A 27453-nucleotide genomic window follows, 5' to 3' on the forward strand; every position below is an offset into this window, starting at 1 on the left:
TGATGTAGCAATTAATCAAAATCACTTCCCCTTCTCTTTTTCCCTTTTTTTTTTTCAAAAAGTTAAGCTTGTCACACCACATCTTTCATCAACTCACCCCCTTTTCAAAAAGCCAAACGTCAGAAGACATGAGCTTTGAGAGTTGAGGATATGACAACATCAGAACAGAAAACAGAGCCTAGATTTAAATCAATCTGACACCGAAATTTATCAATGTTAAACTCGTCCAAACTCTCTTTTCTTCTGGGTATATATTAGAATATATTAAAAACTCTCACAAGGAAAAAGCTTACTGGAAGGTCTGAAATCAAATTTCATTAATTTAGAGGTCTTCCCACCGAGCGTGATAAGAAATCCACTTTTTTTCCCCCTCTTCCCCTGGAGCTGACGCATTTCTCATGTGAGGGACAAAATTTGGATATTCTTTTTTTTTTTTTCATCTTTTTTCTTTTAATTCCAGTTTAGGCTTAATGTGAATCAATATGGATGTCAGCTCTGAATTCAACACTTAATTGGTTTTTAGAATAATTAGCTTGATTATTTGCCCAACTCCTACTAAGCGATATATAATAAGCCTCTGTAGAGCTTTGTCATCAGGAATTAAAAAGAAAATAAAAAAATATATTAAAAAACCCAAATAAATAAAACAGGTATGGGGTGAAAAAAAGGCAAAAAGAAAAAAATGACAAGAAAAACATGAAAAAGTAGGAACACAGGAAGGATGACAAAGAAGGGAAAAAGGTTAATGAAAGACAAAGGTTAGTAAACAAGGGAAGGGAAGGTGGATCTGGTTGGTGGTGGTGGTTGATGGTGGTGGGAGTAGAGGGTCATGAAACTCCAGGTAGTGAAATGTGACATTCTCCAATGGAAGCCGACAAGGGCCCAGTATTAGATGGATGAAACCCAGCCATTGATAAGGTCAGGCCTAATTTGAAGCAGACCTTTTTACATTTGCAAAATGCTGGCCTTACTCGATGAATTGTCAGTTGCAATCCTTTCTCTGTGACAAATGGAGTGTCTCATAGGAAAATGTGTGACTCAATTTAAAAACATGGGGCTGCGCTACTGTACCGAATAAAAAAAAAAATAATAAAAAAAAGAGAGAAGAAAAAATAAAATCTTCCCTGGTCTGCTGACTCTAGTCTCGCACGGGATTTTCCATCCCTCTCCGCTTACGGAAACCCATTGTCCTACTGTCAAAAATGTTATTCCCTTGATTTTCCGTGTGTCACACTTGAGATTTTGTTTGGAAATCAATTACCGCCTTCCCTCTTCCTCAAGTCAAAGAACGAGAGAACCAGAAGAGGGAGTTTGAGTAAAACCTCACAACTGATGTAAGGTAGCTAGAAGACATTTTCAAAAGACAAAAAAAAAAAAAGAAAGAAAAAAAGGAAAAACAAAGAATACAACTAAATTTTAAAGCCAGGCTTTTAGACCGCCTGCTCCACTGTATGTTATCGCTAAAAAATAAAGAAGTTCATGGAGGTTGGCAGGAGGAGGAACGACGTGACGGCTAGCGAGAGTTTTTACTGGATGGGAGCACTGGCAGCAGTCTCACATTCTCCTAATGAACGCATTTTATGGACTTTCATGGAAGTGCAGTGGCTTTTCAGGGAGCAAAAGGGTGTTTTTTTTTTTTTTTTTAAGCCGTGGCTCCTCCATTGAAGAAGAAATGGAAAAGTAACAGAGTATCCACCGCAGAGCAGTTTGACACCGACTTTGTCTTTCTCTCAACCTGTGCCTTTTTAGACATGTTATAGAGGGGAAGTAGGAAGATAAGGAAAAGACAAGACCTCCATTCTAAGATGTAGAAGTAACGGTGAAAGGACTATAAAACCCCTCTTCGGGGAAAAAAAAAAAAACCCCAACAACAATCCATTTCGATTGGTGCACTTAGTTAAAGTAATCTCAAATAGCAAAGCAGAAGGATAAAACTCTTACAATGGTGCAACTAAATCAGTCATAAAACAAGGGTGACCAAGTCACAACCAATGAAAACAGAGGCCATCAAAAAAGGTCAAATGTAATTGCAATTTCTCATACACCGAACTTACAGAAGAAACAACTAGTAAAAGCAGAGGTGATCCATCATCCTTTGGGATGTGTAGAAAGATTTAAAGGTACATTAATTCGAGCAATAGGTGCTCACCAGCACTAAAATGTAAACTACACCTAATTTTGCCCTACATGCATTTTAGATTAGCTTCCTTTCTAATTTGTATAAAAAGCAGATGACTCCCGTCAGCTTTTTTCTTGTTAAAATACAACCAGCTCTGATTAAATAGGAGAGCAGAGGTCTGAGAGCGTATATTTAACGCTAGCCTGCGTTCCCCTAATTTTTCTCTTTGGGGTGGACATTTATCATCAAAGCGCATTAAAAAAAGTGTCTGACCATACTTCTTCAAGGGGAAGTCCATAACTTAAAAGAGGCCAAACTATAACTTCTGTGCTGAGGCAGGAACCTGGAACCATTCCAGGACCCAATAAAAATGTTCTTTAAAAACAAGAGGGCGACTGGTGTTTCTAATGCTTTCACCAATTAAGGGGAAAGTGTGCATCTGTATAGCTGAATGAATGAGGACGTGTTGGTGATAATGGTCTGAGGGGGGAAAAAAAGTTCCTTTTTCTTTTGTTTTGTTTTTTTTTTTAGAATAAATGTCATTGTACTGGGGTATAAATGCGTAAGGACATGCTGTGTCAGAACCTCAGAGAGTGAGAGTTTCTTCGACAGGTAAACACAAGAGGCTAGGGTGGATATCTGACATCACGACAGGTGACAGTGATGTATGCCCAGTGACATCCATTTCTCATGCGGCCGCTCTTTTGTTATAGATCGTCTTCCATCGTCTATCAGAGACCACTCTGCAAGAGTTATCTCAGACTGATCCATGCCAAACTCTGTGATGAAGCAAAACACTTTAGCTACTACATTATGTGAATACAGTATAGATGTATGCTATTATGCTTTAAGATAAAATAGTTGCAGCAAGTTCAAAACTTTAAGGAAAAATTGTGTAGCTGTGCTGAACACCTTGAGAGGCGCTTTTGTGTTCAGAACAATATCCTGGTCACTCACTGCATATGCTTCACTAATGAGGACAAATTAGCATGGAAGGAATAGCTGAAATTCAGGTTTTTTGTGAGGGCAGAAAAATCTGAATGCTTATATATTGAAAGCCTGATATAGATGAGGGATGTTTCTTTTTTTCTGATGACTAGATCAAGATACATTCAAAACAGGTAAAAAAAAAAAAAAGAGAGAAAAAAAAAGGCTTTTAAAAATTTCCTACCACCTGTGATAACACATGATAATAGACTGAATCTAAAAAATGAAATGATGTGATTTCAGTGATAAAGTTCTCTCCGCACACAAAGAGGTGTGGGCGTAGTTATAGGACTGACTCATCACCTTTCATACAGTAATTAAAGCTGAGAAAGCCGCCAGCGATGGCTGTGCTCTTGAACGGGAGCTGGTGAGACGGACAGAGCGGCCATTCTCCATTTCACTGGCCCTTTCTTTGTGCGCTCATGCAGGGGTTCCCTCTCCATCACATTACTCATTCAAACCTAAGTGCAAACCCAGTGGAGCGCAACCAGGTTCCGGATCGGTGCAAAAATTTGGTGAGGTTTATACTCCTGGCAGCCAAAACAAGAAAACAGTGCCTGTGTTCAATGTTTGCCCACTAAATCCTCTATACCACATAAATCAGTGCCACGTAGGTGCAATGCATGATTTTTACGCGTCATTTAACAATCCGCAAATGTTCGCTGACTTTTGCTAAGGTAAATATTTTATTGCCATGTCGGTCCAGGCAGTCAGTTTGTCAAACAAACACAAGGGTGGCTTTTCATTCCACTTAAGCAATGATATATGTAGAGTAGAGATGTGTTTTTTGGAGAAACTTGCTGTACAGTACACATATATGGCATTTAAACAAAGAAGCCATGAAATTACTACCTTTAAGTGAGTATATATATATATAAAAAAACAAATAAATAAAATAAGTCCTATTTTCTCTCACAGCCTCTCAAAAACAGAAGTATTAATCTCACCGACTCGGATAACTTTACAGTCCGGTCGGAAACCTTGACATAATTCTTTTTTTTCCCGCTGATTAACGAGCTGAAGGCGCAAAGATGTTGATTCTTTTTGACCTTGCTGGGGATGCCACTCCATCAAAGAGATGTATTGTTAAGGAGGCAGTTAAATCACAGGCCGCGTCCTGTCTCTTAAATAAAACGGAAAAAAAAAGAAAGAAAAAGGGGAAAGAAAAAAAAAAAAAAAAAAGGAAAAGGAACCTGTTGGCGGGGAACCGTACCCAGCATGGTGTCTCAGATACTGTTCCACTGCTGTGTCACATCCCACATAATCAGATCTCCCATCAACCCTGCCTGTCTGATCTACTGTGAATGAAACAACAGGCTCACAACAGGGGAGGCTCTGACGCCATTGCAAATTAAGTCATGGGTCTGCTTAATATTTTCTACTTATTCCTGATAATATAAATCACGCTCTAATGAACTCGGGGAGAGAAAAGCGTAAGGAACGCTGCAGATACGCCGTGCTTTTGTTTTATGCCTTCAGCGTTTTACGGATTTATATGTGTTTAGGTGAGGCAAACACTTCAGCCCGTGCTAAAACAGTGTTGCCAAAGACGCCATTAACTGACACCAACGAAAACAGGTGACTGTGAAAATTAATATTTGGATAACATTTCGTTCTGTTTACATGCACTTAAAGCCTGGCAAGAATCCTGTTTTTCTTTTTTATCCTCCTCTCTCAGTGACTCAATCATTTAAGTAGAGCCCTCTCTACAGTAGGGGGATGTTTAAGGGAATTAAGGACCCAGCCAATGGCAAAAAAAGAGGGAAAAAAAAAAAAAGGCCATGAGACTGCAAGCACATGACAGCCCTGGATACCAGCAATGGATCACGGCCTGGCAGGCAAGAAAAGTCCTGTCTGGGTGTGGAAGCTGTTCCTTCTCATCCTCTCTTTAAGACATGGATCAACGTAGCCTCTTGCCTTGGGTGAAAATGAGTTTTATTAACTGCTGAAGTCCACATTTCATGTTCGTTAGAGGTCTTGTGACATCACAGTAATGTCAGAGAAATGCTCATGTGAAAGACCCTATCAAAGTTCTATGTTTTGACAGTACCTTTCCTCAGCAGACTTGGAGTCTAAACTGTATGTTCAGTTCCAGACGTGTAGTGCGCCGGTCCACGGCCGTTATTTCAGGACTCTAACACAAGCTGTGACTCAGACTTTGACCGTACTGTTCAGCCTACTCTGACTTTTGGAAACACTGAAGCTGCATTAAATGAGAAATAACTCACTCCAACAGTTCTTTACCAAGCCCCTCCCTCTCCCCAAAATAAAACCTGAATATAAGGAGACCCAAGAGAAAACAGATATGATGACTCAAAATGTCCATATTCCATCCAGTCATAAACGCACACTGTCGCATTGTATGAGTATTCACAGTACAGTGACTGTGGCCATCTGACCATTGGTCCTCTGGAAACCTCGCAGTGTGCTTTGCTACAATACACAAATGGACCATGTCGTGAATGCATCAACTGGAGCTGACCAATCAGAACTCTCTCGCGCTTCTCAAATAGTACATGGACAGGTATAGATTTTTGAGATGGGGAGGAGAAAAGGACCTATAGACTGCGTTGAACAGTGTGCTCCCCTGGCCCCATACGAGGCGAACGCGCCTCCAGTAGCACCAACGTGCTGTTGACATCCATTAACTGTTCCACCTGACCATTCCCGGAAGAAACATTTCAATAAACTGCTCTTAATTAACATGCAAACCGATTAGAATGTCATGTTCCAGAATAAGCTGCAATCTGTCTTCCTGTCATCATAGTTAATGGATTCCCCCCCCTCCCTTCCCTCTGAAATAGCCAGAGTCCACATCGAAACAGGAGCGGAATAATAAGGAGCCAAGGGATTGGGCAGATGAGACCTGTAGCTGCGTTCTATTGGACGGCAAGAAAGAGGGAATCGGGTCGCTAAGGCTAAAGAGGAGAAATCGCCCTTCAACCTCCACACAGCGTGCATCCCATACTACTACGTTAAAACATCTCATTGTGATCTCGATAGTTCTGAGTACACTGGAGTAAACAAACAGATTGGAGCCCAGCAGGAGTCTCAGCCGCAGAGAGACCTGTCTCAGATTCTCACTGACATTCAGCGCATAGGCAATCAACAGATATTAAAACTCAATGATAAATTTCACATGGTGGGTGTTTAAAATCTCAAAACACACCATGTGAGCAGCGGCTGCTCAGGAACAGAACGATCATCATTCACGAAATGTCATCACGCTGTTATATGACTGTCTTAGGCTATAGTTTCAACGACGACAACAAGAAAAAAATTGTTTTGCATTAGTGACGTGCTTAGTTACAGTAAAGTCGACTTCAGTTGACTATATGGTTTGACACTCAGTCATTATTCATGTCAAAGAGCTTTTGTAATAATATATAACTTTGATTGATGAACAGAACCATTGTGCTTGACATACGAAAGTAATGCGCAAAAGCAAAAAAGAAAGTAAAAGCAACATAATACATGACAAGGAAACGCACTCTGTTTTGCGCCCAGCTGGAAGTTATTTCTCAGACTTAATATGTTATCTGTTACTGGCTTTAAAGCAATGATTAAAATTACGACTGGAACAAATATTTATGTGTATTCATTTTAGCTCCACAGTATGAATGAAAGCATGCAATAAAGAAAAAAAAAATCATGTGAACCTACAGCTTCATTACATTGCTTAGTCATTTGCTCATCTTATAAAAACAATGCCTCGTAATGAAAGAATTGGTTTCTAAATCAAAGTCTGACCACTAATTAAAATGTGAATACAAGTGAAGAAGAGCTGTCGTGTTGTCATAGCAAGTCATCAGTTTCTGACAAGGATGGAAAAGAAAACTACATACTGCTCAATGTTGCAAGCTGATCACAGTGCACACAAAGCACAGAGACTACATTTAATTAACTGTGCGTGTGTGTGTATTTGTGTGTTTGTGTGTGTGCGCAATCTATTTATACAACCAAGGCCACTCAAATAGCCCTTTCTGTCCATTATTCTGAAATACAGAAAATGCCACCAAAGTCCTCACCCTCACCATCAATTTTCATTTTATCGAACAACAATATTTTCCTCGTTTTCTAATTCTAGACATGTTTCGAAATGGGGCTGGGGCTGGTCGCGTATTTTGCGAGTACAAACATAACTAAGTGTCCATAGGTGTATATGAGAGAGAGAGAGAGAGAGAGAGAGAGAAAGCCTGAGAACAAAATACAGAGAGAGAGAGAGAGATAGAAAGATAGAACAAGAGAGACAGAGCGAGAGAGAGAGAGCAAGAGGGAGAGAGAGAGAGAGAAACAAAGAAGGGTTATGGGGGGGTAAAAAAAAAACGCAGAGAAAGCAGAAGGGTTTGCTCATAAGAGTCCAAATTCGGCTTGCTTTCCCCCTAAAGAGTCGCTGTAATTTAAGGCCTGTCACGCCGGTGCGCTGTGGGCCCGCCTGACGGGCTGGGGGGAGTGGAGATACTGAGAGCAAGGGAGGGAGGCGGCTGACAGCAGGACCAGGTGGGCTCAGACTTGGCTTTAATTGGTGAGGAACAAATCTTATCCCCCTGCCACCAGCTCAGCCTCTGCATCATCATTCCCAGCATGCTCGGTGTCGCGGGGCCCGCGTGACAGCGACCCATTGGGCGCCTGGCGGCACTGGCACGGCGCCAGCTTTGTGATGGAGTTTGTAGAGAAGGCTGACTGGATGGAAGAACTCCTCTTATAAAGCAACTCAAAGAGAGCTTAGGAGTACAGCACAATGTGTCTTCTCTCTCCTCATCTCTGGTTGAACCTTGGCTTTCCACTGAAACTCCACTCAAAAAAAACCTGCTAACAATAACTGGTCAAAGGCAAAAAGAAAATACACACACACACACGCACGCACGCACGCACACACACACACACACACACACAATCGATGCCAATGTCCTGAACTGTATTATGAGGCTCAATGCAGTTATTTTTGTTCCTCATGATCATTCATATGATGAAATGGTATATAACAATATCAGGTTACGGGAGCACATTGCTGTGAGCAGCCTTAGCAGACACTTTTATAGGCACTGCTTGTGGTCTCCCTTTCAAATTTCACTGTAAAACTGCCAGTTTGACAGCTAATGCATTCTATAACAATAACGCAGCCATAGGGTTTCCACTACTGATCTGTGCAATAAAACTGAGAAGAAGCACAATGCGTGCTATCAACGTGATTTCCATAAACATGTATATATATATATATATATATATATATATATATATATAAATTAAAATACTGTGCTGCAAACAGACTGGAACCATTACCTTGTTGTTTTTGGCTTAAAACATCTAGTTTATGTTCTTTTTACGCTGAATGAAACGTGTTTGTGCAGACCCCAGGTGAGCAAACGCTGAAAAACCTTACTCTGCTCATTCCACAACACTAACAAGCTCAAATAAATGTCTACAGTTGTACCGCGAGGTGAAGAAAGGGGGGCTTTGTTCAGGTCTGGCGACCGACTTGAGTTTATTGAAGCTTTTTAGTTTTTTAGGGGTTTTTTTGGCAGTCAAATGGGGGTTAATGTTGTGATCTCAACGTTGCCCCTAACAGTGCATCAAGGTTAATATCCCCACTTCAGCGACTAAAACTCAAATATACAGACAGAGACTCATAAGTGAGACAGTGAGCAATATTCTCTGGGGAAAAAAAAATGACAAAATATATTCATGGATCAGGCTGGGGATATTCTGACTGCTGTACCTGGAATGACTACAAATCCTGTATTTGCATGGATGGGATATTGGTATATTAATCGAGTGGATTGCAGGTGAGATACTGTAGCTGGGGTACTGCCTATCTATATGCACGAGCGACCCATCTCTCTCCCTCCTTCTGTGTGTGTGTGTGTGTGTTTCTGTGCGTTTAAGTCTGCTATGCCACTTTGCTGGACGAAAAATACTGTTCCCTGGCCCAAGTATTTGGGTCAAATCTGCACGGAGTTCACACAACCGATGGCGTAGCCTTGTCTGGCAGGATGCGGCCGTGCTAAGAGTGCAAGTTTGATTTAGAAGGTGCCAGAGGCGAGCGACAGGGAGCTCTGCTGCAGTCTGGCCTTGAGGAACAGATCATTAAAGCCATCTGAATGAAACCGCCTGCAAATCTGGAGCCGTTGGCTTTAATCAATGTGCGGTGGGAGACCGTCCTGACAAGCAGTGATCTGATCTGTCCAATCCCATCCGAAACTGGGCTGGGAGAGGGGAGTAAAAATACTGCACCAGACACAGGCGCGCGCGCGCACACACACACACACACACACACACAGAGGCCCATAGTAGATAGATCAGTTTTGCTCCTTTTCACACATCTGTCTTCAGGTTCATACATCAGCCAAAAAGGGGACTCAAAAGTGGAACCAAAAAGTGGTTCAGCCAACTATCGCTAAAACATGAAGGCAAAATATCATAAATTTAGATGAATGCAAAGAGGAACAATGCACACACACGCACACACACACATGAAAAATGAAACAAGAGTCTCTAAGTGGCTGATTCGAAAGTGCTCAATAGGTGAGAGAGGGAAGGGCCCTTAAATGAATATTCAGTAGTCCCTGAGGCTGTGGCTGGAACACTGAAGTGGCACTGGATGGCCGTCAAAGTGGATTAGCCTTCAGCTGTGGTACACCCTGAATCTGAATGGAAATACAAACAGAGCCGAGCCGCGAACACTCAAAAACACTCACCCTCAAAGTGAACAGGCACTGCCTGAATTCAGAACAGGAGAGAGGACCCGAACAAACTCTCATCAATGACAGCGCACTAAAAAGACAGCTAAGTAGTGAGCCATGAGTTGGCATGACTTAGCAAAGGCGAGCAAACGCGAAAACTTCTGACTGAGATTGCTACAGATGCATAAAATTCATATATTTTCGAATTTAACAACTGCAACGTGGGACGAAAGAAAACTCAAAAGTTCTGACGAACGCAAGGACAGGACAAAAATGAATAAATGCAAAATGAAGGAAAAAAACCCCAAAACAAAACAAAACGAAAAACGATAACAAGGTTAAGAACCTACCCCTTTCGGAATTCAAATAATTAACTTTTTCCTTTTTTTTTTTTCCTTCCAAAACCTCCCTTGGCATCATTGATATCAATATAAAACAGAAACGGCGCAGGCTTCCCTGGCGATGACTTACCTGTCGAACAGATTGAGAGCAGAAGGAAAACAGTAAAGCTTAATGATGATGAATGACAAAGGCTCAGCGCCGAGCGGCCTCTCCGCAGATTTCTCATCACGAGCGTCTAAGTCCCGCGGCCGTCACGTGGAGACACCGACCCACCGGGCATATAATTGAGGGCTTGCGCAACAGCTCCCTGTCGCTGTGTAACTTGGCTTCCCCTGCTGCTGCGCGTCTAATTAAGCCATCGTGAGTAAATTATGCTTTGCTGTGTCGGGGGTCGACAGGTGAGCGATACGAGAGAGAGTTAGCGGTGTCGCAAACAAGCTGGTATGAATGATCCGCCACTGGGCACGTAATGGCAGACATTTTCTTTTTTTTTCCTTAGCTCAGTTTGACCTCAAAAATCAACTGTATCGGTAACTTACAAAAAAAATGAAAAAAATGAATAAATAAAATACGACACAGAGGAAATGGACGCGCAGTAAGGAGCCATAATAAACGAATGGTTTTCAGATACTGCAGTTGTTAGAGGATTCTTAAAAAAAAAAAAAGTAACAAACAGCGAATGGAACGCACTGATGCAAATATTTGAAATTCTGCTTGGAAATTATTATTATGTTTAACCGTCAATGTAAAAATTTCATTGAATGACACATGGAGCACATAACTCTGGGACAATAAAACATAAAAATAGCACTTGGTGACGATAACAGTCCATACACTAAATAGACAGTGTACAAAAGCCTGATTAATGTTTTCACTTCACTAATCACAGTGATTTAAGACACCATGATGTATGTTTAAAATGTATTTTCATCCCGAAGAATCAATATTTAATTTCAAATATCAAAAAGAGAGGTGCTAGGCTAATAGTACATCTGAGGAGGAAGAAGAGAGAGAGAGAGGGAACGAGAGAGAGAGAGAGGAGAGATAAAAGAGAGGAGCTGAATTGTAAAAGTAAACTACTTGAGGCTGGAGTGATTGGGTTATTAGAACGATTTTTGTATGCTTTCAAGGCTCCGGGGGAGACTGTCTCATTTGGGTGGCAGGGTTGTGGTGGCAGCGGCGGTAAAGCTGGCAGGACTGATCCCTCCTGCTGCTCCACTCTGCTGGCCATGTGCCTTCATTACTTCAGGTCTCGCCGTACCCCTCCTGAGACAGTAATTGGGTGATTTCATTCCTCAATCTTTACCCATTGATCACTTAAGCTAGGATAATACTCCGTGCCTCGTAAAATGTGGACAATTTGGGAATGGCTGCTGATGGAAAAAAAAAGGCTAAAAAATGTTAAAATACAAAGAGAAATGGTTTGAAAGGACACGCTTTGCATCTTACATTTATATTGTAAATGGTTGAAGAGGTTAGATAGAAATCTTGGCTTATGGCTTAAACAAAAGGGAGTCAAAGAAAACACACATTTGGACTAACATTTCAGTGCACAAGCTCTTTGTAAAGCACTTCAGGGTCACACTTTTAATGAGAAACTTAAAACTGAATGTCAGACCAAAAAACATCAGCAAGAATGTGAATGAATTAAGAGAAAATTCTGGGGGAATGGAAGATGGATGGAACTGGAGGACAGGCTGTGAAGGGAAAGACAACACTTTCACGAGGCCTGGCAGCTGAGTACAGGTAACTCTTCAGTATGAATTTTGACACTTTACCCAATTAAGCCGTAGCAATAACAAACAACGTTAAGACTGTGAGACAGGTGAAGGGTACATATGGCAACATCTCCAAGGAGAGTGGACAGACTTATTTTACTGGAAGAAAAACTGACCACCTCTTCCTTTAGCTAGCACGACACCTGAAGAGGATTCTTATTCATTGTGGATACGTATCAGATCAAAGCGACCGACCGAAGTCTATTTAAGCAGAGAGGGGTCAGGCGAGAGAGGCTGAGGCCCGTGCCATGACAGTCGCTGTCACGGCGACACCTTCAGCACACAGCAGGGGCTCTCACTATTAAACACCTTTTCATACTCCCCCAACATCGCCTATCAACGGGGATCCCATCGATGGGACCAAACTCATTCACACTACAGAACAAAGAGGGAGGGGGAGAGGAGTGATAGAGAGACACGGAAATAGAGAGAGAGAGAGAGAGAGAGAGAGAGAGAGAGAGAGAGAGAGAGAAAGAAATATGCGGACACATATGGGGCACTAAGGAGGGGGAGACATTTTCTAATTCTATTACGGAAGTTATTGCTGGCAATACTTCTTATGTATTAGTTGCAGAACTGTGAATGCTTACACCTGTTTGAGGGTGTTAAAAAGGAATGAAAAAATAAGAAAGATGGAACTGTGTTTGGGTATTCTGGTTTGCTTTGTAAGGAATGAAATATCTAAGCAATTTCCAAAGTGTACCCTAGCCACCCTAGTCCCTGTGCTGAGTGAGGGAAGGAGAGCGGGAGAGAGAGAGAGAGAGAGAGAGAGAGAGAGAGAGGGAGAGAGAGAGGGAGAGAGAGAGAGAGAGAGAGAGAGAGAGAGAGCAAATGAGAGAGAAACAGAAAGAATGAGCAGATATAAAAACAAATTGTTCGCATTAGTCACGGGGCCTATAATAGGAGCCAGTTGGCTTTGTCGCCAAAACGTGGCGAGTATAGCCAGCAAAAAGAAAAAAAAAATATATATATATACGTCTTCGTACAGTGCAGCATTATTGTGTCCTGCGGGTGCAGTTACCGGATTCCACTATTAGGATCTACCTCAGCGCGTTAAAAGCCAGGATCTACGGTAATAACAAGGCGCCACGGAAGACGACCCCAGTGACCGTACAGAAAGCCAGGTCCACCTGCAGTGCCATCCTCGTCCTTAGAGATGTTTTAAAAGCTCCCCAAGATGAGCCTTTCAAAACAGATTTATGCTTGAAATAGCAAGAGCTCATTAAAAGAACTCTGTCATGTACAACTGGTGCAATGCGATTTTTTTTCTTTGTCTTTTTTATTTATTTATTTTTTCTTCTTTTAAATAAAAACTTTACTTCGCTGCAATCCCAAAATGAGAATTTTGTCGGGGTAAATACTTGAATTTTTCTTCCCATCCATGCAAGCAGCCTACACTGTAATGGAGCCAAAGGGTGTATCATGCCTAATTTCTGCTCAGAGGAAGAAGAAAGAAAGAAAGAAAGAAAGAAAGAAAGAAAGAAAGAAAGAAAGAAAGAAAGAAAGAAAGAAAGAAAGAAAATGAAAGGCAAAGCAATATGCGAAGACGAATTCCCGACGTACCATTTCAAATGTCAAGAGATGCATGAAAGCTTGTCTAGTCTTGATTTTATACTGTTATTGAGGTTTTTTTTTTCCTCCTCCGAGTTTAAACACAGACTACACGGCATTGTTCTAATGATACTAATACAGTTCATTTTTATGCTCGGAAACCACTGCATACGCCCACGCTAAATGTACTATTATACAACGACATAACCATTAACAAAAGGAGGGAGCCAGGGTGGGAGCAATGAGGAGGAGAAAGAAAAAGAAAATTGCTACTCGAACAGAGCAATTCTGACAAAATACTTAAAATCCATCCTCGCAATTCACGCATTCTGCAATACTTTACCGGATCGCAAGTTCTGATCAACAATAAATTACGACTCTCCTAACTGGGATGGTCAATATGAAGATCACCGCCCCTGCGTAAAAAAAGAAAGATCCACAATGTATACACGCTGACGGGAATATAAAGCAAATATTGGAAGCCCACAGGTTATAACTTGATTGGGAGAGGGACTATTGTTTGTGCAAGCTCCATATGAATGCTCAGTTTCCCATATAACGCTCACTGTAAAATAGTGCAAGACTCTGATATTGCATCTTTTTCCCAATGGGTCTGTAACATTGATTTGCTGCGAGAAATAACAGACTTTTACGACAGTCTACCACCCAGCGTACACACGCTCTGTAGCAGCAGAGCAGCACTACGCAAGCCCCCCCCCCCCCCCCTCCCTGCAATCTATTTTTTTTTTCTACCTTCATTTGTCCTTTAGGAAGAGACATTATGAATTTTTCCACTCAAATGCACATGTGGTACAAGATGTTACACATTCACTTTTACAACTAAGGGGGTCAGCAAAGGCACCGTAAAATAATGAATTCTCCAAAGTCCAATTCGGCTTTAAAACAGTGACTAACGCGGGCATCAGATTGGAATATGAACATAGACTTGACCTGCATGCAATGGTGACGTGTGCGAGAAAAAAAAAAAGAAAATAATCCAATCGATTCTGCTATAAAAGCCCACAGCCAAAGAGGAAATACTGATATTGACTAAAAGATATACAGTGGAACTCCAGGTGAAAACGTGCTACCAGCCATTCGTGAGACAGTTGGAGTTCGGCCTTATCGCCGGTGATGGCCGGCGAGTAACCAGACAGGTCTGGTTTATGTGTTAATCCGCTTACTATGGAAAGACTTGAGTGCAGGGCCTTGATAATGATGTGCTAGAGAATCATTTTACAGAGATATTCGTTTCCACAGCAGCCTATTACTCTGGCCTAACGGGGGAGACAAGGGGCTGGGAGACCTGACGGTGACAGAAGCTTCGCGACCGACCATGACGAGCAGAGTGCCTTCGCTCATTCGTTTGCTCAAAAAAAGAAAAGAAAAAGAAAAAAAAAAAAAAAAAGGACCCCGCTCATAAAAGACAGGGAATAGATGCAGTAGGTTCAGTTTCAGTCCACAGGCCTGTGAAGAGAGGTTCACTGAGACTAAGCTGATGGGACCCACGCTGGTGAGCACCAAAAGCAGTGGTGAGATTACAGCCACAACCTCGGCCCCCCGACACTTGGAAAACGTTGTCAGCCTTAGAACTGAAAGTGCTTCATCACTGGTTTGGTGGTCTGGCTTTTGACTTTATATCAGTCGTCAGTAACAATGTGGCAAAGGTTCGCTCAGTGTCGCCTCTTCTATAGTTTCACTGCACTCAGACCCAGCATTAGGAAGGCCAGCACTGTGAAATAAGTACTGTCGGATATCAACACGCATTCCTAGTTCATCAACTCAGTTTAATTATACTGAGCGTAAATGACATCCAGTCATACACCATGAAGGCTGTCATAATGTTTTCCAGCTACAGCTACAAACTGGCAGTTGAACCAGTATTTACGACCTGTGTCAATAGCATGCTAAATCAATTACCGATTCACACCTATACTTTGGACTTCCATTTGACCATATTAGGAATGTATTAGTATATAGCCCTGTATGTGCTATGATCACAGTAGAATGACAGTGAATGGTCTAAACTGTAACCTGTTGCTGAATAGTGTTTTTGTAAGCACATCTCTGATTTATGGGACAGGAGCATTCTTTTGTCTGGGGTATTAATATCTTTAGCAGAGAAGAGAGTATAAAAATGCATGTCTACCTCACGGATTAGACTGAAACTTGGCTCTTCGGCGTGGATTCCTCCGAATATATTGAGCTTGTTGTACCATTTAAGGTAACAAGCAGAGAGGAGACAGAGACAGGGAGAAGTTGTAATCCAAGTTTTCGGTCATAAAAATCCTAAAGCAAAGTTGGAATTGGAAAGAGAACAATGCTCTAAGTTATGAGTGGTTTGAGTGAATTACAGCATGTTAATACTGAAATTTCGCCGAATTTCGATCATGTCGGCAGAGAGAGCCTTCTGAGATCCACTGACAAGCCCATTTTTCAAATGATTTAGGACACCTGTTACCGTGGGAACAGACATGGAACAATAAAATAAAGCTTTGAGCTGTGAACGTTTGAGTTCTACCTCAATGCTACTCATCAGATTTGTGAACGTGGTGATAATTTGCATTGGATCAATATTTGATTGATTATAAATCTTTTTATCCCTCTGATATACAGGAAAAATAACTGCTTTATTTAGACATTATAAACATATACGCACCCATAAGTTGTACATTAAGTCTCTTTTTCTGCATGAAAAAACACAAAATAATCCTACATTAGCTGATTAAAAAAAAGAGAGGGAAAAGAAAAAGAAAAAAAAAAGTCGTCTTTGAATTAAGGAATTGTCTGTTTGAATTATTTACCTACAGTCAACAGAGGAAATAAGCTAACACTCATTAAACAACCTTCTAACTTCTAACGCTACACCAAACATTTAACTAAGGGATTTATTTATGAATACAGGACAAATAACTCGAGTGTTTATTTACATTAGGGAGCCTGCTCTTTTACATACAGTAAAATAGCAACACATTACATATTCTTCTGTAATACTCAGGTGGCCCCTCCAAAAAAAACTCCAGTCCCCCTCAGAATTTAGGCGAGGAGTCCAGGTTTTATTTTAGCTCTGACAAATGAGGAACAAAATGTTCTAAAACAACGAACACAGAAAAACAAGAGGATAGTTGGAGCATAAATATATTATACAAAAAAAAAAAAAAAAAAAAAAAAAGGCCAGACAGACTTTATGCGGCACAACTAACGACAAAAGTCAAGCCTGTTTCTATTCATATGTGTACAACATTAAAATCCGACCCTGTTGTGTCTTTCTCTGGCGAGAGTAACAGAAAAAACAACTCGATTTAAATTATACAAGCAGTATGGATGGTGTCATTTACGGGTTCTCTCTGTATATGACACTGGCCCTGTCTGCTGGTTTACTTTTCCTCAGAGTGCAAAGCGTAGCCCGGGTGACGCGGAAACGAACGCTGAGAATATTGAATCGTCAGTGGTTGCGACGCTGTGTGTCTGAGAGGCGGACAGTGGAAGTGAGGCTCAATCTATCATCGTCTCCTGCATTTAGCAGGCTACCTCAGGGACAGGGAAAAGAAAAAAAAAAAAAAAAAACGGAGGAAAAGAGAGAGGGAGGAATACGGACGAGGAGAGGGGTGGAAATCATAGGAGGGGGTGGAAGGGGGGAAAAAGTGTGAGAGAGAGAGAGAGAGAGAGAAGAAGAGAAAAGAGAAAGAGTAGAAAAAGCGAGAGAAAGTGCGTGTGAGAGAAATCACAGGTGGTAGATGTGGTTTATGGCCCTGCATACAAATGAACTGTGTGTCTAACTGCAGAGAGAGAGAGAGAGAGAGTGAGAAAAAGAGAGAGAGAAAAAGAGAGAGAATAAGAATTGCCTTCCTTTCATTCAAGCAAAGTACCCACACTGGCCTTATCTGGCTTCAGTAAGCAGGCCAGATTACATGTCCAACCTGGAGACCCTTTTCTTTCTCCTGTCAGCGTGCAGATAGAGACAGACACAATGGTTTTTCGCTCTCCATCGACATATTCACACAATGCTACAAACCCAGCAATCTGAGAGACAGGAAGAATGCGAGAGAGAAAGAGAGAGAGAGAGAGAGATAGAGAGAGAGAGAGAGAGAGAATGAAGAGGAAAAGATTGCCCAGGGCAGAAAGCATCAGCCTCATTGTATGCTTAAAAAGAAAAAAAAAAAAAGGGGGGGGGGGGGTCGTTGTTTTCATTGTTATATCTTGGCAACTCTGAGGAGAGCCAACAGCCAAATATGATGTCACAGGCTCTTTGATAAAAGCCTAACAAACAATGCCTGTTCAGACTGCGTAGCATAGATCAGGAAACCTGTACACTGTCTACAAGATGTAGCTTTTCAGGATCGGACGCTTTAAATGTTTTACATCTGTTAAAGAGTGTGGAACAAGAACTCACTCACCTGCATGGCTTATAGACAAAGATATAATGTGCAAGTTAGTTTGTAAAGATTCCCTGAGCGCAAATAGTATTTGATTTAAGGGATGGTAATCTGGGGAGTTTTTACATTTGACTGATTGATATTCATGAATTTCTGTCTTTAAATTATTCATAGTTAGGTCTTATGGTTTAGGATACTCATCCATTTCTGCTGTAATTCTCCATCGTGTAAGAGTGTAGTGGAATACAGCAGGGCAGCTCTGTGGAGCCGTGACACTCAGTCAATCTTTTGTTTTTCTTCTTCCTCTTCTTAAAATGAGGCTAATTGTCGCTCTCTCTCCCTGTCTCTCACTTTGTCTCTTTTTGTCTCTCACATGTACACACGGACAAACTCCAAGAGAAAGAGAGGACTTAACACTGCCCTCCATCTTTCTCTCTGTCTCTTAGTCTCTCTCTCTCTCTCTAACACACACACACACACACACACACACACACACACACACAGAGCTTATTACTGAGATCCAAGGATGAAGTGTTTATTTGGTATCAGTGAGCCTGTTATCTGAGCTCTAAGAAGATTAGGTTTCTACATATAATGCTCATCTGTTCTGCTTTTGTGTGCCACTGCGTGTGAGTTCCTCCCTGCTCCTTCACCCGTGGAGCCTCCTCTCATAGAATCAGACTGTCAGGGAGGTGCAGCATGCGAATCGGGCCTCCCAAAAATTACGATCCTCAGAGAAATACACTGAGCTGTACGCAATTATGGGGACTTGACCTAAAACCGAGGCTTTGGAGGTTATGTGTGTGTGTGTGTGTGTGTGTGTGTGTGTGTGTGTGTGTGTGTGTGTGTGTGAGGGGGGTGGGATTTGAATTAATAGGTAATTCCCTCTGAAGCGCACAAATACGGTGCCTCCCAAAACTAAATAAATAAATAGAATCAAGGTTAAGTGAAAATGGGACAACAACCAGCAGAAAAAGGCTTTTGGTTTCTGAGCTGTGCCGCTGATGTATTCACTCTGGGTTTTGTTTTTCTGTATGGGTTTTTTTTTTTGGTCGGATGAAAAATGTTCCATACGTACATGCGGATGCAGCACTTGAGCTATTTATACAGACATGTTCCATATGTGACCTAACGTTAATAGCTTACGTTACAAAGTCACTCACTCGTGACCTTTAGATTCATCACTGCGGCTGTGCCAAAGGAAAAGGAAATGTCATGACCAGTAGCAGAATTAGCCACCCAGGACGTCTCAGTGCACTTCAATACATCTCCTCATTCATCCATAACACCAGACATTTAATACAATATAATACTAATCTTGGTGGAAATGGGAATATGATTCTATGATCAATATGTCATATAAGGGGAGAGCTCGTTCAGATAGCTTTTATTAGGGGGTGGACGTTGATGGATGAGGAAAATGACATTTCCTACATCCCATGTTCCGATTTCACCCAATTAGCTACGTGTTAAATTTGGTCGCTGGGACGACTGTTTACCGTCCGTCTGAAATATTGTGAGACGTTGTTTTGATTTTGAGTGTCAGTTCATCAGGAATTGAAATTTGATTTGGCTAGATCAGGAAACATCACTGAACAAGCAAACAGGAAGGCGATTCTATAATGCCTTTCTATAAAATCATTCACTTGTATGCTTATTCCGCTTCAGGAATATCACAAGAACGAGAATATCCACAACACGAGATCAATTATTAACATGTCCAGTGTATATGACCATAAATACATTGCTGTATGAATGTGAACAATATGACAAATTAAAAAAAGGCAGTATTTATGTCTGTGTTTGTGGTCACATGGTCCTCAGTAGATGATGATGACAATTTAAAGGGAAAAAAATGGCATCAGACATGAAATGAGCAGTGACGGCATGTCAAACACACTGGGCATAAATATGTTTAAGTCATTCCATCAAATATTAAGCAAATACTGTATGTGAAATGTTGAGGTTTGTGGATTAGACAAGGTAAGCAAACCACATACATGTGAAAGGGTCTGACCTGTTTCTTTACAATTCTCTTTGGTTTGCACTTCTTTTTTCTATTCTCCTAATGACACAATGCATTTTTTGTTCCCACTGATCAGAGAGTGGATGACAGCAATTGTCAGTTACATTTGAATACAGTAAATTGAGGCTTGAGCTCTGGGAACCTTTTCAGCAAAATCATCTGAAATGCATCTTTCCCTCTCTTGGTCTATTTTCTCCTACACATAAATCGCAAACCGTGAAGAAACAGAGCTCTGTGTGTGTACATGTGTATATGTGTGTGTATGTGTCTGGATGTGTATGGATGTGTGAGTGTGCGTGTGTGTGTGTGTGTGTGTGTAGGTGTGTGTGTGCGTGTGGATGTGTGTGTGTGTGTGAGTGTGTGTGTGTGCATGTGTGTGAGAGAGAGAGAGAGAGTGAGAGAGAGAGAGTCTGACATGTGATAAGTGAAGAAAAAGCTCCCTCCTATAGAAGGGGTGAGCAATAGAGGGGAAAAAAGTGTAGTCGCACCGTCGCTAAGAGAACAAACAAACGCTGGCGGCACCAACGTAAAGCACAGGCAGTTCTCTCAGAGATGCAACAGCAGTGAAAACATGGCATCGACGAACAGCAGGAGACAGCACATGGGGAAAAAAAAAAAAAACAACAAAAAAAAAACACGTGGTCCGGAACACACCGGAAAACCAGAGGAATTCTCCATGAAATCGGTTTACTACACTCACCTGCACGCTGAATCTGTTTAGAAGGACAGTTGTGGGGGTGGCGGTGGTGTTGGGCAGCTCTTGTAATATAAAACGTGGCCGCTAACAGAGTCAGAGCACGCCAAGCAATAATATAAAATGGCATAAGCTGACACTAGCTAAGCAATCCATTCTCCTTCCATGTGGATCCTTATAGTGTCAGGAGACAGTAAATTTAGGGGTGGACTATTTATGTGTGCTGGTGTGAGGAAGGGTGGGGTGGGGGGGGGGGGGGGGGGGGGGGGGGGGGGGGGGGGGGGGGGGGCTGCACAAGATTCCCATTTTGGATGAGGGGTATGTTTCATCCGCATCAAGATGTCGTGAATGTGTGCTCTCTCACTCTAAGAAATATGCTCCCCATGTACCACTTGGCATGGCCGTTAGCTGTTCACGGCCTGGCATAGCAGAGCAGCAATCTATCACAGCCTTGGCAAGCTCCAGCACAGAGCCGTACACATGTGTGATTCGCATACTGATTGCGTTTGGTCATACGAAAATATTAGAAACAAATGAAAGCGTGATGGCGTGAAATGGAGCGGAATATCAATGAGAGGGAGAGGATGTGCTGTAAACTTTTAAACGCAAACCCCGTTTTAACACTGGAGGCGAACGCGAACTTTACGTAGCATTTAATTCAAACGAAGGCACTGAGCTACCCATCTGAGTGTGGGACATGAAATCTATCACTGAATAGCGAAGTCTTATGATGCCAACGTTATAGCACTGAATGAGTCGTACTGTCTCTCTCGTGCTTGTGTTTAACCTTAACATTACAGGCTCCAGGGGAGGGGGGTGCTGATGTGATTGGGAGGTGTGTTTGTTAATGACCAGTGAGGAAGAGGAGCGGTCCTACACCCTTTCCGTGTGTGCGTGTGTACGTGAGTAAAATGGGGGGGGGGGGGGGGGAGGGGGGGCAGCTTGCTCTGAACCCAGATGGCTTTGACCTTAGCTACCCCCTAAAAATAAAAATCAAATTCAATTACAGTGCAATCATTCAGGCATACGGATGAAACATGAAAAATTTGGAGAGTTTTTGGTAGCGGTTTGCTTTTTTCCGCAATTACTCACCAGGTAATATGAAAAGAGGGGCTTAATGGAAAAGTTTTTTTTCTTCCCCCCACGAAACAATCGGAAGAGTGCGCGTACTTGAGTGTGTAGGGGAAGGATAGAAGGATTCAGAGCGTGTGTCAATTAGTTCTGTACTCTTTTTTTCAAGCCCCCCCCCCCCCCCCCCCCCCCCCCCCCCCCCCCCCCCCCCCCCCCCCCCATTTTGCTTCTACCCGTACCAAACCAAGGGAGTTTCCACATCACGATAAAAATTACATGTGCATTACACACGTGTCCCTGCTCTTGGAGCCGGTTATTAAAAGCAAACGAAGAGAGAGAGAGAGAGGAGGGGGGGGGGGGGGGGGAGAAAAAACGGGGAAGAAAGAACAGCACTTGAACAGAAGAACATTGTGGACATCTCAAATGTACTCCTAAAAGCCATTAATAAAAAATAATCAACCTTGGAGATGGAGAGATGGAAGAGGAGGAGGGAAATAGAAATGCCCTGCTGGGCAGATGCAAAATCTCATTTCTGTTATTCGATTTATCAAAAGCAGCCCAGGAAATCCACCAATCATTCTATTAAGGACAGAAAAGAGAGAGAGAGAGAGAGAGAGAGAGAGAGAGGGAGAGAGAGAGAGGGACATGGAGAGAGAGGGAAAGAGAGGGACATGGAGATAGAGGGAAAGAGAGAGACAGAGAGAGAGAGAGAGAGAGAGGGAGAGAGGGAGAGGGTGAGAGAGAGAGGGAGAGAGAGAAAGAGAGAGAGAGAGCAACAAGGGAACAAGCATTTACTTGGCCGCAGAGGAGTGATATCGTTTGATGATGACGATGGCCTGAGCTGGACCTTACATTAGTGGGCACGAGGCCTAAGGTAATTACTGAAAAGCGGAGATCGGGTATCTAAAATTAATCTTGTTCAAGTGGTCAAAAAGGCAAAGCGAGAAGATATTTAATGTGCATTCCTAGGCCCCTCTGCTGGCTTCATTAGTGTACTGTTTTGATGTTGTGGTCATTTATCAAGACACTGAGCCCCTGGTCCTCGACGGGTTTGGATGAAGGGGTCGATGGGGGGTGGGGTAGGGGGTTTACTGGGAGCGATTACGGTCAGCGGTGCCTCTGTTGAGATAAAACAAATGGCACAAAGAGCCCTGAGCGACTGGATACGTTAATACCATACTTAAATATAATTACCTTAAATGGTTTGAGAAATACATTAAGGCAAGTATCAGAGCTCACTCAAGGGAAAACCAGGACTTTTTTTTTTTTTGGTGTATGTGATGGATATACATGTTCTCAGTGAAATATACGATCCTTACAGACTAAGGATCTCAGTGCAGAGCGGCAGCTGGAAAATTCCAGAGGGCACATCGCGTTTTTCCTCAGCTAACAATCATAACAGCTGAGTGAATTCTTGAGCTAGTTTTGAAGTGTTAAAAAAAAAAAAAAAAAAGTTGAAAGTTGACAGGAAAGGACAGCAATGAATCTGCACAGGTGTCCTTAAGTGACAGAAGCCAAAAGGTACAGCATTAAAATAAAGTCGCCCGACAGAGTGACAAAGACGGAGAACTCGACCAAGACCTGAGCCACCTTACACCAATACCACATAGCAAAAGAAGAAACTACCTCAGGTGCTGAGTAGTCACACTGATAAAGCTACGACAAGCCTTCATAGCAACAGCAGCTGGGACCGAAAGCCTCTCCGTGACACACTCTAATGACAGATCCGAGATCAGTAACTATGTTTGGCTCATAATGACTGTAATTAGGAAAGGAGTTGGAAAACACTGATCAGGACGCCGATGTGGAGTGCAGCGTGGTGTGCGCTAAAGGCTGGAATTTCCAATGCCTTTCCTTGGCAGATTTATATATACAGTACATTGTTACGGCCTCCCTGCTGAGATTGTAAATGACATGACTTTATGTAATGGCGCCTATGATGTGTTTGACGGGGGGGAGCGAACGTTCGAGGGCAAAGAAAACACACCAACGTATGTTAAAGCGTCCGAACGACTGCCGCGGGGTTGCAAATGCTAAACGCATACACGCAACCCCACCTGCACACAGACCCACGTCCAAATCTTCATCAATTGATTGATCGATTGAATGAATCAATGGATCGATCAATACAGCATGGTACATGGCATGTAGTCATAAAAACCCCAGTGTGCCTACGTTACAACAAACAGAGCACGAGCAGGGGCTTCCGACACAAGCGCATCCCGGATAACTAACGGCTCCTTAGAAGAGCATGCCGCTCTCTGCCATACACTAATTCACATCCAAATTACAATCTGTCATCCTGCGGCAGCATCGCGTGCCTCGTCTGCCTGGTGTAATCATTCAACGGCTCGACACTCGGTTTTGTCCTCTGGTTTCACCCCAGCTGTAATTATACACACACCACGCTCTCTTCCCCTCTGCACGGGCATGAGCGGGAATCCTGATCTTTGCTTTGAAAAAAAAACATGAGGTTCCCTTTATTGCAATGAGGAATATAAAGAAAAGTTGATGTGGTTCTCATTCAAATTTCAAGCGTGTTTTCTCAGTATGTTAACATCAGCTTTAATATCAGATTCAGCAACGTGGTTATTATGCCAATTGATTGGTTGAAATGAGTGTTAAAAGCAGTAGGCCTTCCTGTGGGGCCTTGGATGGTTCCTTGGGAAATACCGCTTGAGAAAATGTGTAGGCGCGAAACTAGCTCCGCTCTGTAAATAAGCCTTGAAGGAAACATGATACGCTTGTTTGGATAAGGTTGAATTTGATGAAAACCTGGGCACGTAGGAGGAACATAATCGTCTTACCGTTGTCTGTGATTTTGCATGACACTAGGTACAGTTCTTTGAGACTTCTTCCCTCCTTGGCGATGATCTCCACACATCTAAGAGAGAGAGAGAGAGAGAGAGAGAGAGAGAGAGAGAGAGAGAGAGAGAGAGAGAGAGAGAGACAGAGAGAGAGAGATCGGTCAAGTGATAAGGGAAGGATTTCTTTTAAAGGTCGTATATCTGACAAGTGAACAGTGGTAGCACGGGCAGTGATGAGAAACATATAATCAGATCACGCATGTGTCACTAGAGCCAGAGACGTAAGTGGTCATAATTCTATAACCCCATCTTAATTATATCACATGCTCACTCTCTAAAAATCACATGATTAAATGTGACACTTCTGTGGGGTGGGTTCTTTCTTCTCGGTTGATTCAATATCTGCTCCTCAAAAACACTTGAGCAGAAAATTAATAATTTAATTGAATCAGCTCTGATTAAAAAACTAAAGGGCCTCTGCATGTGGAAAGAAAAAAAAAAAAAAAAAAAAAAAAAAAAAAGAACCATCCGTGCTGGGACTCTCAATGGCGATACTTCAAAAGCTCTTCGCCACGCGTACGAGTCTTCCCGGCAGCCCCAGGGACGGCGTGCGTACACACGGTGAACGTAAAGGGAGATCAGAGAGGGAGTACAAACCGATTCTCTTTAAATGTCTTTAATGAGCCACACGTTAGCCAAAAACAAATCTTGATCAATGTGTTTGACCCCATTAACCTTCGCGGTATACACTGATGAATACCAAACTCTGGAGAACTCCACTGCGTGTTTCATACAGCATATGAATTTTCCTTCCCACATTTTTTTTTTTTTTTGCTTCCCACTATTTGCCAGCAGAATATGACATGTTCCCTTCCTCTGGAGATCATCAAGATCTCAGCCAATGACACTGATGTAGGACGTACAGTTCTTCTCAAATGATCCATTAAAAGTCATTCGGTGCTTATAGAAAATCTAAAACCCATCCCAGATAAAGACATCATAATGTCACGAGGAAGAGGGGCTTGAAATTTTACCCGAATTGGAAGGAAGACAACTATTTGATTTAAGACGTTAAGACAAAACGAAAGACAGGCACTGCCGAAATATGAACAGTAGTGTTCGTTGCTTTCGAAGAAACTAACAAACAAGAAGCAAAGCTTTCGCAAATCTCTCCCTGACACAGGAAGCATGCTATTAGGCTCAGATCAACGATCTGAAAACGTCAGATTTCAGGCAGTGGGATTTAATTTGTGCCCAGTTGTGATGTGATGGTGCAGACAAGTTGGCGCTCCAAAAGAAACCCATGACTTTCTCTTTTTTTCCATTTGGCATCTAAATTGCATTTCAAAACGAGAAAGAACGAGGGAGGGAGTAACAAAAAAAAAAAAGAAAAGAAAAAACTTCCTTTCGTTTAAGTTTCATTTGATGCTTCTTACCCCCCTCGCCCCATGCGAAAAGGCTATCGAAAAAGCTATTGTTTGTCCATAAGTGGCTAAAATCACTACTCTGCCGGCATTTGTAATGTAATGCACGAGGTCGTTCACAGGACTAATTGCATTTCCATCTTTCTAACAGTGTACTCTGGTCTGTTAGAGTGGCCCGAATGGGGATGGAACATAAAGAGACCCATCCTTAACAGCAGGTACGCTGGCGCCACGCTAAACGCTTGCTCTGGTCGAGCGAGGGGAGAATCTGAGAAGGGATTTTATCCATTGAACGACTCTGAATCGCTGTCATCATCGTCGACGGTATTATCATGGTCTTAATTTCTCAAAGGATCCCTGGGCTTCGGCATTAGTGACAATTGCGGTTGACAAACGAGGGCATCCATCTACAACGGCGTGATGGAGGGAGGGAAAAAAAAGAAAAGGGAAAAAAAAAACCCGTAGGAAACATTCTTCGGAGAGCTTGTTAGCGTTCGGACCGCACTCAAGGGGTCAGGGCCAAAGCTAATTAGGATTGACGTTGACAAGGAGCCTAACCACTTTTATAGCCGACCTGGGTTCCGAAGTGAGCTTTTGAGGAGAGGGGGAACAGTAAGAGGTACCCTGCGTTCACTGAAACGCGTTCGTGATCCAACTTACCCTCGTTGCCTGCGAATTCAGATGTTACAAATTAAGAGTACAGTGTGTGTTTTGATAAATGTACAAAGTGATTAATCCAGAAAGTGCAGCTGTCAAAAATCAATCTGACTTGCTGCAGGGGCAGACAGTGCTGAAAGCTTTACTTGTGGTTCTTATAATAAGAGCAAATGTACAAATGGCTATTAGTATAATACATTTTGAGGAAGTCTCTCTGTTGAAACCATGCAACCCTGACCATTTCTTCTGCATTAAGCACCACTGTTCAAAAAGGACAGCATTTGAATTATTTCAGTGATGTTTTTTTTTCTTCCAAAACAACCTCCAACCCATTTTTGCTAATGTTTGTTTCTATCCGCTTCCTGTATTAGCATTGGCCAGCGATGACTCAAGGCCTTGATGTCCAATAAAGGGATATTAAAGTAGTTTCCATGACGACAAAGACACTCCATAGCTGAGCAATTAGGCTGAGTGGCAGAGCAGAGCAGCAGGGATGAAGGGGAGATCCAGTGAATAGAGGGGAGGGTAAGCTAATTGCAAACTTCACCACACACACACACACACACACATACACACGCATGCATGTGCGCACACAGAAAATAAAACCAGGCACAGTTGTTACCGGGTACCTGTCACAATAACAAACATCAACTCAAAAAACACCACAAGTTGCTGACTACATCTTGCTGTCTTGAATGTTGAAGCTCATCATCCGTGTGCACGCATTTAAGACACCAGCAATGACAAGCAGGACAACCGAGGGTTATCTTCCCGGCGTTGAACCCGTTTTAAGAAATTATCAGGTTCAACCAAGCTAATCCAACCACTTAGTGAGAAACGCACCGAGGTGATAATGACATTTACACGTCGCAATTAAAGCAGAAGGAACGGAAGAGAGATCTGGAAACTGTAAAGAGTAACTAAGGAGGACAAGGGGA

At 42.3% G+C, this 27453-nt stretch overlaps 1 protein-coding gene across 1 annotated transcript in view; it reads right to left on the reverse strand.

Moving 5' to 3' along the window:
* fbxl17 (F-box and leucine-rich repeat protein 17) overlaps positions 1 to 27453 on the reverse strand; it is a 191651-nt gene that overhangs the window by 34822 nt on the left and 129376 nt on the right. Inside the window, exon 8 of the mRNA XM_030780736.1 lies at positions 24435 to 24511. Within this exon, the coding sequence (XP_030636596.1) occupies positions 24435 to 24511 (77 nt within the window). The remainder of the gene's footprint in view (positions 1 to 24434; positions 24512 to 27453) is intronic.

Source organism: Chanos chanos, chromosome 1 (genome assembly GCF_902362185.1).
Source record: "Chanos chanos chromosome 1, fChaCha1.1, whole genome shotgun sequence".
Lineage (NCBI taxonomy): Eukaryota > Metazoa > Chordata > Actinopteri > Gonorynchiformes > Chanidae > Chanos > Chanos chanos.